At 38.1% G+C, this 11,850-nt stretch overlaps 2 protein-coding genes across 2 annotated transcripts in view; one reads left to right on the forward strand and one right to left on the reverse strand.

The window, feature by feature from the left end:
* Window positions 1-1,226: 1,226 nt before the first annotated feature.
* LOC105626409 lies at window positions 1,227-8,400 on the forward strand. Its single transcript, XM_012207709.1, has 5 exons — window positions 1,227-1,542; window positions 3,843-5,736; window positions 6,394-6,974; window positions 8,142-8,262; window positions 8,358-8,400. Exons 1-5 carry the CDS (start codon window positions 1,227-1,229, stop codon window positions 8,398-8,400), a joined length of 2,955 nt encoding a protein of 984 aa, XP_012063099.1.
* A 533-nt stretch (window positions 8,401-8,933) lies between these two features.
* LOC105626410 overlaps window positions 8,934-11,850 on the reverse strand; it is a 5,979-nt gene continuing 3,062 nt past the window's right edge. The window contains exons 2-4 of the mRNA XM_012207710.1: window positions 9,744-11,705; window positions 9,335-9,533; window positions 8,934-8,982 (exon numbers count right to left, since the gene is read on the reverse strand). Coding sequence (XP_012063100.1) covers window positions 8,934-8,982; window positions 9,335-9,533; window positions 9,744-11,705 — 2,210 coding nt within the window. The remainder of the gene's footprint in view (window positions 8,983-9,334; window positions 9,534-9,743; window positions 11,706-11,850) is intronic.

The following is an 11,850-nucleotide window of genomic DNA, read 5'->3' on the forward strand; positions in this document are numbered from 1 at the left end:
TCCAAGAAAGTTGTTTTCGCCTGCCTACTTCTTGCTACCCGCGTGTGTAAATCACGTACACATCACCATGATAGTATGAGACTGAAATCCGGGAACCTTGACAAGGAAAAAAATAAATAATAACAAGCGGCCTTCATGGGGCCGATCTGCGTAAGAGAAGTTAATTCTCTCTTTCTCTCGCTCTTTTCTTTCGAGTGTATTTTCTATCCAATACTTCTTTTTAAGATGATTAAAAGTGATAACGATCATTAATGTACGTTTAATAGATATTATGAAGTCACAATAAATGACTACTGTATCAGTGGATACAATATTACAGTGTTAGTATATTTTTTTGATATTACCATGTTGATTGGCAGTACGTCGATTTTCTCTCGCGAGAGAATCTCGATATCATTATTCGAGTGATAAATAAAAGATCGCGAATCCACCGGTATCTTTTCGCGGCTGCAAAAACGTCCGCCAAGTACGCCGATCGCCAGACATTGAACGGTAAATCGTACTTGGAAACTTGCCGAGCGCGGTACGTCGCGTCGGATCAGTTGTACACTTTATAACGAATCCCTCACATTTCTTTTCAACACTCGGATAAAGGATGACGTAAGTAATTCCTATCTTACATCCAATCATCCTCCATCGGAGAAGGATCACGCAACATTTTTATTACGTCTTGTCCTCGTTGTAAAATATTTCAAAGCATATATACACATTCTCTCTCTAGAAATTTATGAGATTCATGATCTACTTTAGTTAGCCATAATACTATTATGACTGTATTATCGTAATGTAAAAAAAATATTCCAAGATACTTGAACAAGTAATAAAAGATAAAAAGAGTATTAAAAAAATCCTCTTCAAACAGATTATTTAGTAATTAATCCTTCATCTGCAATCTGAGTCTATTTAGCACAAATGAAATTTCACTTTCAAATTTTACAAATTTTCTTTTAGCCAATGACACTTTGAAGAGTTTTATATTAGACAGAATTTTTTTATGTTAAAATAAAACAAGATTGACAACATAACTCTAAATTTTTCCATATTTTTTTTAATTTTAAACAGTAAAAAAGTTTAAACTGGAGAAGAAAGGATTCAGATTATAGATAAAGGAAAAAATAAATTGTAGACGGAGGGTTAATATCAATCATTGCATTGTATAGGCGCATCATTAGTATTGTAGTATATTTTTTTTATCGGCATATTTTTCGTATTTTCACAGCTAGACGATGTTTAAACGTTTGTCGAAGTCGCGGCGCCACAGCGCTGACGATGTTGCCCTTTCTTTGTCGAGCTCGGTGGTTCCACTGGACGAGCTATCAGCGACTTCAATGCCACGGACAAAGAGTCAGGATCTGGAATCTGCTACCCTGCTGAAAATCTCCCGGACGAAATATATCCGGAGAAGCTGCGGCGATGCGGGTGCGATGCAAACGCTGCTCGAAACGAAGCAGGACAACGAGCAGGATGTCATCGAGGCTGACTATCAAACGGTTACGGCCGTGCCAGCCTTCATTGTCGAGCACGATCCGAGCAAGCAACGAGGTGAGTTGTCGATAATCTCGGATCTTGACAATGAAATGTGTTATCAATTCGATCACCAGATATTAAACGGTCTCATTGCTCTTGATTGATCAGCAATGATTGCTTTCTAAATAATTATTTTTCTCATCAGAATCAAACGCAAAGATATTTAATTTAAGATACGTTATACTTGATGAATAAGATTTTTAATAGGATTTTTTTCGGAGATGTATATGATATTATTTATTAATATTTTAATTTTTATTCTTATTTATATTCTTATTTGAGAAAAATATATAACAAATATTTTTACATATATTATAATATATAGCAAAAATAATACAAAATAATTAATGTTGTGAGCGATGAAATCCTGATTTCGTCGAATAATTTTGTGTATTGCGAGCACGAGAGTACGCGATCATAAAAAGCTTGCAGTATAAACTGCTACATTCGAATAATGCACATTGCACACAAGTTTAAATACAATACTTTCAAACTGGGCTCTATGCTCTGGTGACTTTCATGTCTCCTAATCGTCAGTGACTATGCACAAAAAAGTACCGCCTTGACTGTCGACATCACTGATCTTGCTCCTGTTCTGAATGGCCGCGAATTACTGCTAATCCAGGAAAACATCACATCCTTTCACTAATCGCTCGCTTGGCGCGCTCGCCTCGTTAGACTCCCATCGTCCGACATACTTGCCAACTCCAGCTTGCGTTCGCTACTTGTTACGATAATATCACAGTGAAATTAGTAATTTTGCTCTTTCCTGTTATATTTTAATAGAAAGTTTGTTTGTAATTTAATTCATTAGCTATTAAGTTGTTTTTATAAATTATTTCATTTTTAAAAAGTTAATTTTCAATGTTTTTTTACATTGGAGCATAAATGGATTTATGCCCAATTTCTTCATCTCTAGATAACTTTATCCAAGAGATATCTCCTAGAGTACAATAGAGATATCTTCTGGATAAGATTATCCGCAATTTTTTTCGAGGAAGTGAAGAAATTGGGCATTAGATATTTATTCTCTACTATATGTATATATAATTTAGGAAAAAGACAAACGTTGAAGAATATTCACTCCTTTTTTTTCTTATGTTTATGGAATACGAAGCCAATTAGCAATAGACAATATGATTTTGATTTTTTCATTTATGTTAACAATATATCGTTTTTTGTTTTTCAATTTATATTGTAATTTTATGTAGTATATTTTTACTTAACATAATTTATAATTACATTGAATGAATCTTAATATATAATTAATTATGTAATAAATTTTCTAATCTTTACCTAGGAATATTGTTAAATTCGTCGTTTAAATTACTTAGAAAATATTCTAAAAATATGCTATTATACAAAATAAAATATATAGTTTTTATTTTTTTAATTATTTTTACAGAGTTGATAACAGAAAAAAAATGATAGAAAAAATTCTTCATAGGATGTCTACTTAATGATACTCTTCTTCTCATAACATTTCTTTTCTCACAGACACCTGCAATTTGCGCGATAACGAATAAAACATGCCAGTTGAGATATTCTAAATATATTTTTGATTACGGGGACATCGTGATCGGTGATAAATAAGGCTGTTACGACACGATGCGATATAAACCGCCTTTTGCACGCGCATCGTACCGTATCGCAAAACATATGTGCCCGATACACGAGCAGCCTTTTAATCGTTTCTCGTTATGTAGAACCGATGTGTCGCAGGCCCGTTAGTCGGGGTGACACCTCGAAAAAGTAGTCCCAAACTACGCGGAACCGCTGTCGCGAGTTTCTCGTATATGGCGGCAGCGGATAGCCGCAGCTCTCGAGAACCACCATATGTCGCACGCGGGTGTGGGCATCGGGCAGTTTTTCGTTCTACGTTCTGCGAGATGGCACGCTGCCATTTCAATGTCTTACTCCCTTCTACCTTCCGTCCATTCCCATTGAAGATCGAAACGTAAAAAATTCCGTTTAGCTCGTTATCGGGTAGTTATGAAATAATGAATTTATTTTTGCTATATAATTTATGATAGCATTGTTAATCATTAGTAGATATTATTGAATAATATCAGTGATAAATATTTTTTTCTCCTTGTTATTATTATTATATACATATAATGTATAACTATCTATGGGACTTGAATATTTTTGTTGATTTGAAAGCACAAAGATAAGATTAAAAGATATAAAGTTACAGGCCACTCTATCTACTTATAAATTATTTACAGATTTAGCTTTTAAAATAATATATTTACCATTATAACTAAATAATTGTCAATAATATTATTTTACATTAATATTATTTTCTTCTGTAGTGTTGGGTCTAGGAATTTGGGGTCGCAGGATGGGCAAGAAGATCGATTCGTTTCGACGGACTAGATCTCGCGAGACTATCTGCTCCATTACAGAAAGGCCCGATAGTGTCCAACACAACATCAATAACAATAATAATAACAATATCAACAATAACGATACTAGTACTAGCAACAATAATATTGACGTTCATCAATTAAGCAAGATACACTTGGATGAGAGAACGAACAGGAAGTTACCGACAGTTTGTCAACGATCCCCATCTCCCTTCAAATCATTCTTCATTCGGATGGGTTCTACTGGCATGCTCAATTCGACCAAAAGTAATAGAAGATCTCAAAATATCGAGGAAAGAACCATACCAGATAAAGAGAGCCTGTTCAGAAGCTGTAGTACCAGTCAATTGAACAATAGTCCAACTTACGTGAAAGGAGACGATCCTTCGGAAGGTATAGATCTACAAATAGCCGCGCGAAAAGACAAGACGGTATCCTGCGATAACCTAGCAGGACATCAAGGCAATGATCGTGAGATTTTCGAAGCTCGCGCACTAGGTGATCCTTGCGCCTCCACGTATTCATTGGGTAGTCCTTCGGTAAGTTTCAGCACCTGCGATCTCGAGAAAACGAAAAATGAGTCGTTTATGAGGAAGAGCAGTAGCTGCGACCTGAAGGAAGCGAAAAAGTCCAACTTCCCGTATGCCTTCTTGCGATCGAAACTGTCCGTGTTACCAGAGGAACGTCATGGATCATTAATCTCCAAGGATGAAAGGCTTTTCAAGACTGTGTCGGAGGAGCACTTTCCGACCTTGCAGATCGAGGATTCTTACATTAATACCACGACTCTCGGACGAAAAAAATCGAGGATTGGAAATATTAATAACTGTGGTCTCGATGCTGTAAGGAATCAAGAGAATATTTCGCGACTGGGTCGGATTTCCTATACTGAATTTCAAAGAAATTCCAGATACGAAGCAGACAGATACAGCCTGAATGCCAGTCGCCTCGAACGAATCGAAGCCGGACTTCAACGAGAGGGAAACAATGTTGGTTGTTACAGCCTGTTTGACGGAAGTCTACTGTCTCTTCGGGAAAACAACGAATTTCGATATAGTGAGGATACTACGCGCGATAAAACAGATTTTGCTGTTGGCAGAATCGAGACTGGCATAATGGAGAATTGCAATGTTGATCTCGATATGATGACCGCTATTAGAAGTAATCGACGGAACTCGGTATCGAGCTGTGAGCAGAGATTGTCGTCTCACTATGTGAGTTCAAACGAATCCGGCTATGATAGCGATGGACCACGAGGTGAATCCGTAGCAGCCTTGGAGAATGAGGGACTGAAATGTAGTTCAGATACTAGCAGCGTTGTGGATTCAGAGGCGGATAAACCCATAAGGAGTTCGACGCCGAGTGAGTGCCAAGATCAGGAAAATATCCAGATTGCGGGTAGAATCAGACAAAATTCTGACATTGACGAAAACAGGCCGGATACAATTTCCCGGATGAATTTTGAAGGGATAGATGGTCTCAGGTGGCATCAGAGCGGATCCGGACGAATGCTACCAAGTATTCACGGAACGTCTTTCGAGGAAGAAGCTGTGTCACGGCTGGAAGACACTCCTCTTCCAAGCTGCGAGGACAGATTGAATCTTCCGTCGGATATGGTGAAGACATTGGACGTCTCGTCTCATCGCGCGAGGTTGCAGCAGGATAAAACGAGATTTTTGAGTGACATTATTCAGCCGTTAACGAGGGTACGACGATGTTGCTTGATACAATTGCACAAGAGAGATCCTAAAGACAGTTTGGGCATTCGATTGGCGCAGCAGAGACTAGGAGATTTGCGATACATTGTCGTACAACTCGAAAGTGATGGCATTGCTCATAGGTGAGAGAAACTTATTGCAAATATTTCCAACTTATTACGAATGCATATTGCAATAAAAACACAGCTTCTAATTTTTCTAACTTTGAATTATTTAATTTTAAACGATTTTGTAAAAGCGATTTCATTTGGAGTTACTCTTTATTATATTTTGTAAACTGTCGCTCGATTTTTATAAAACTTAACTTATAACTAATTTCATATTGTTTTATTTGAATCTTTGAGGTAAAAAAGTTAATTAAAAATAATAAATTCAATAAGGACAGAATTTCAAGAAAATAATCTGGTTATCGTAAAATTCTCAGTTTTAAGAAATTTTTAATTGCAAACTGATTTTCAAATTACTTATGAGCTCTGTAAGATTTTCGTTCATTTAAAGTTATTCGTTTAAAGTTCAACATTTTCAGGCTATTTAAACTTAGTTATATCAAGAATTTCCTAAAATCGAGTTTCATGATAATCAGATTATTTTTCGAGATTTGAATTTCTAAAATCAGAATTCAGTAACACTACTTTAAAAAACCCTTAGAAAATAAGATCATTTTTAAATCTCTTTAAGTCAGAAAAAAACCATCGAAGGATTAAGCCTAGCAGATTTTCAGCAGATTTTATTTTAAAGCTTTGTCTAAGTCTAAAATAATATTATTATTTCGATTGCAGAGACGGTAGACTGAGATTGGGTGATGAGATTGTTGAAGTCGAAGGTAAAGAGCTAAAAACGCTGGAAACTCTTGAAGAAGTTCAAGAATTTCTAAAATCCTTTACCGGTAACACAGTACGATTAACGACGGCGTACGAGGAGACGGTGCCGCAAGTATACGAGAATCCACCGCCAACCGTGCCTGGCGAGTACGAGTACCTGGAAAACGCGAAGAATCTGTCCAGCATGTCGTTGATCGACACCGAAGCGAATCACGTTTCTTCATCAGTCGAAAAGAAGAAGAAGAAGAAGATAACTGATGGCGACGCCGAGCTACTTCAGTCAAGAAAGAGGCCCGACTTCCTGCCGCTTTTATGCTTATCTGAAAATCAAAAGAACATCCGTAGCAGTGTGGAATCCGCTATGGAATCGCAACACTATTTAACAAGACACGTGGCCAAATTCGAGAAGGGTTATGGCAAACCTAGTTTGGGCTTCAGCGTTGTAGGTGGCAGAGATAGTCCCCGGGGTGACATGGGAATCTTCGTAAGAAGGGTTTTTCCCGGTGGGCAGGCTGACATTTCCAAATCACTGTTTCAAGGTAACATTTAAAAAAAATCATTTTCCACACATAATAATCATTTTCCGTACGCTAAATTGTAGTAATTTTTAATTAATATGCCAGATACACATTTATTGTATGTTATAATTTTGATTTAAAAATATCAAAGTAAGCAATTAAATGATTGTATAATATTCAATACATACAGGACTACTTACTTTATATTTATAATTAGCGGGATAGTCAAGTCTGTCACTTCTGATAATGCGTAATATGCATCGTTTCACACATCGACGTGCCGCAAATACTTTTCGCTCGAGAGTTATCAATTGCGGGGATAAGGGAAGAGACATGACGCCGCGTCGAACGCACGTTCAGCGGACGGCTTCGTGTATTCATGACGATGCGAGGATCCCGCCAGACAGCTGTCGAATCTTTAATCCGACAGCTAACGTCACATGCATATCTAAACAGTCGCGGCATGTTCTACCGTTTTTCTTCTGCTCCTTTTCTTTTCTTCTCTTTTTCTTTTCCCCCTTTTGCCGTCCTCGCTTTCTTTCATCGGAAGACGGCCCGATACTTCATGTCATTGACAGCACCGATATTAATGTACCGCTTCCTGCGGTACGTGATATCTTTATCGCGTTATTATTTCATGTACGAAATAATTACATATATGCAAACAGTTATTCTTTTTTTTTAATATTCGGTAGGTTTAATATTCAGTCACATCTATCACAAGTTATCGTCCTAACGAATATTAAGAAGGATCATTCGATGCTGGTAAGATATTTGTGTGAAGTTGATATGTCGATAATCAGGAAGGTCGTTAGACGCGTTTCGCGTTCTCATGTCTCGAATTTCAACCGAGATCATCGCTTTTTACACCTGTATCGCGGTTTCCTCGTTGTTCACTGTCCCTTACCTGCATACTTAGAGTAACGGGCTGGTAGCTGATCGGCTTGCATAAGCGCAGGAGATAGCATCCCACAAGAACATTCTCGTCATGAGGATGGTCATTAGCAACTTCGAGGGTTACTTTTTGGTCGTTAAACTTTATTGAGATTATCAGAATGTTTTTGGAGAGGGCGATTCCGACAACTTGAATAGAAGACTGCGAGAGCATTTTTCCTCTTTAATTATTAAATTAGCAATGGTTTTCAAAAAAATTGAAGATTTGAAGAAGTATATTTTCTTGATTTTTAGGTGATGAAATCTTGAGTCTAAACAGACAAATTTTGAAGGGCCGCACACATCAGGAAGTCATTGAATTATTTAAGACGGTGAGAGAGGGTATAGTCGAATTAGAAGTTACAAGAAGACATAGGTAAAATATTTATAAGTATCTATTAAAGAAGTGCAAGCATTAAGGAAGTATTGAAAACATGACATGGTTAATAAAATTAATGATAATTGTTGCAGATATCCCAAAAGTACTGTAAAAACTATCACTGCGCCGTACTAGACAATATGGACGAAGAAGAAACTGCCCACCGGAAGTGCTCTTTAGATTTAGGTCTAATCTATTATCGTTCACATGGAGAAAACGGCGTTTTAGAATTCTAGTCTATCAAAAAAAATCTATGACTTTTCTCTGACGTTTTTCTCTTAGATAATTTATTTCGCGCGACATATCTCGTAATTGCCTGATAGATTAATAGTTTTTATTATTAATGAACTATTCGCGTATTATAATATTATGACTATTATTGAGTATTACGTCCTTAATATTAAGATTTTATACAAATAACGTTACGACAACGTAGAATCGATTACTGTGCATTTTTTTTAAATTATAAAGGACAATAAAGAGAATGTTCTTCACAGGTACTGAATGGAGTACCGTATCCAGATTATTATTAATTAAGTAACTGTTATTAAATAACTATTATTAAATAACTGTTTTATTTCTAATGAATTCTGAGAAAATGTACAGTATATACATGATTCGTATTTTACATAATTTGCTCTCTGCCTCTTTTTCAGCGGTCATTGCTTTCACGTATCTATCAGTAAAAGATCTGCGCACGACTTGGCTTTCGATATTCTGAAACAAAAAAGCAAAAAATGAAATAAAAGGAATTTGTATAAATCCAAATAAGTGATGTATAAATAAATAATTTTTGCTTTTTTCTATAAAAGTTTCTAATAACCATTTTAGTTTTAATCAAATATTGATTACAATAATTATGAATATTATCTCCAATTTTTGATATGTCACATATATTAATTATTATTTTATTTAAATTAATACGCTAAAAGTGCGACGATATTAATTCATTAATTTGATTAAATATGAAATATTTATATGAAATATGAAATATTATATGAAATATGAAATATTATATATATATTATATATATAATTTATTATATATATAATATTTAAGAATCACTTACTGTGAGTCACGATTTTTCACGCGTCTACACAGGTGTAAAGCAACCGGCCCACTTTTAATATTACGAAATAATTGTACGGCTTCACGATGCGTCAAGTCGTGACAAACTTGGCCATTCACAGCCAAAATCTCATCTCCTGCGCGCAAACGGCCATCTTCGGCGGCCTGTCCACTAGGCAAAACCGATTTTATGAAGATACCTGTGACAAATTAAAGAATATAGAATATAAAAATAATTTAGAATTTATTATAATCCAAAACTGATCAGAAAATGTTTTTTTAGAACTTTTAAATGATCCATATCAGAACAACAAGATAAAATATTCTAATTACATGCATAATAAGAGATAATCTATATTTAACTGATAATTAAAAAAAGTATACAGCGAAAATTATATATTCGTATATACCAATGCTTCCTTTCGGGCTGTCTCTTCCGCCAACTATGGTAAATCCTAGAGACTTCTTCCCGGCGCCTTTTTCGAAAAGCACCGTAAGGAATGTAGATACCGTGTTCCTCGGTCTTCGAGGAAGAGTACAGAACTTCGAAACGCTCTGCGTGAATCCGTTATCCATGTTTGTCGCGAATTTTTCGGACGAAATCGATCTATTCGATTCATCCTTCTTGTCTCGGTGACACCTGGTCTGATGCTTCCTAAAGTGATGCGATCCGGGTGAACTTTCGACGATCACTCCGTGGCCATCTTCCATGCTAACATTCTCGTAATCCACGCTGCTCTCTTTCAATTTCTTCGCTTGTTGATCGACGCTCGAAAATCGTGAGACTACGATGTCAATATCACCGGGGTCGCTACCATTACCTAGAATCTTCTTAGCCTCCGCCATACTCAGACCACGTAATCTCTTCCCATTAACAATCAGGATCTCGTCACCGATCCTCAGTGTGCCCTCTTTATCGGCCAATCCGTTCGGCACTACGTGAGCCACTAAATAACCTGGACTGGACTCTGCAGTTTTTGCGATGAAGATACCAAGACATTGGTCAGATGTCTCCTTGAGAAGCTTGACAACCATCGTCTCTGTCGTGTAGGCTCTACTCCTCACCACTTGCAAACCGGAACTGCGTTGTTTCTGTCTAGAATCCTCGTCCACGATTCCTCTCTCTCTCTCTCGATCCGTATTGTTTTCCACTGTGGCTCGACTCGTTTGACGATCTATTAATGTGTTGTTCGCGGCTTGACAAACACTCGAATACTCCTCGGTAAGAAAACTCATTCCGGAGTCTTTGTCCTTGGTCTTGTCGTAGTACATATCCAAACTCGCGAAGAGTCGCGCGGTTCCGTCGACGTCCGTGGCAGTCGAGAAGGGTCTTCTGGGCGGAAGCTGAGGCGGCGATCCTAAGCAAGAGTCGTTGTGGCTACTATTGTTTAGCGGCCCGGAAGCGCCGCTGCTACATCTGTCGTCCAGGAGAGAGCTGGTGGCGGAATCGTTGTCCAGAATCCCGGAATCATTATCGTCCTGATCCTGTTCCTCGTACAGAGGATTCGTCCGGAGCTCTTCTAGACCCGGCAACGTGCCATAAGAAAAACTACGTAGTCTTCGCTTCTCGCGATCCTTGCAGTCCTTTCTGTAGATTTTCGCGATCAGCTTGTTCGTCGAGCTTTTGAGATACCTGTCCTGCATCGCGCGGAATTTCGCCGCCAAACAGCTGGATGGCGTAATGCTGTCGAATGTCATTGCATCCTTTTTGAAAATATTCTCACCTAGCCTAGATATTCCTGTATCGACCATTGTCACCTGACCAATGGATTGACCAGCGTCACGGTTCGCCTCGAGGAAGCCCCGATCAGTCCTCTCCCATCGGTAATCGTGAGACATCGCGTCTTCCCGGACTGAATTTCCCTCTTGCGGCTGCCACTCGGGTTGCTTCCGAGGCGTCGAGGTGCGAAAGCCCAAGAAGGAGAACCGCTCTTCCTGCTGCTTTTTGTACGACAACCTGCTCTGCGACTTGGCGCGTCTCTTCCTCTTCGCGTGGCTATTCCCCTCCTCCGTTATGTCCTTCAGGTCAGACTCGCAGACCGAGCGTCGGAACTCGTTCCTGGTCAGACCGCGATGCCTCAGCTCGCACATCGAACGGAACTGGACTCGTCCCATTTCCTCGTCGTCGCCTTCATCGTTCTCACCTTCATCGGAATCGCGATCCTTGAAGAAGCTCAGTCTGGTGCTCTTCACGCGGTCCAGTAGAGGATTTCGCTTCTCGCATACTCTCCGTCGTTCTTCTTGAATCCTCTTCTTGTCCTTCTTGCTAGTAGTTCGCTCGGTCGTTACTTGGGAGGTTTGCACGTTGTAGCAGTTTCTCTCGGATTCGGAACTCGATGATTTTCTCCGGGCCCATCGCACTGGCGATATGTCTGAGATATAAGAATGAAAGTATTAATAAATGTGCTAAATGTGCACAGCAGGCGGAATAGATATATAAATATATATATATATATATATATATATATATATATATATATATATATATATATNAGTACGTACGACGACCGACGGACC

This window comes from Atta cephalotes (assembly GCF_000143395.1).
Source record: "Atta cephalotes unplaced genomic scaffold scaffold00005, whole genome shotgun sequence".
Taxonomy (NCBI): domain Eukaryota; kingdom Metazoa; phylum Arthropoda; class Insecta; order Hymenoptera; family Formicidae; genus Atta; species Atta cephalotes.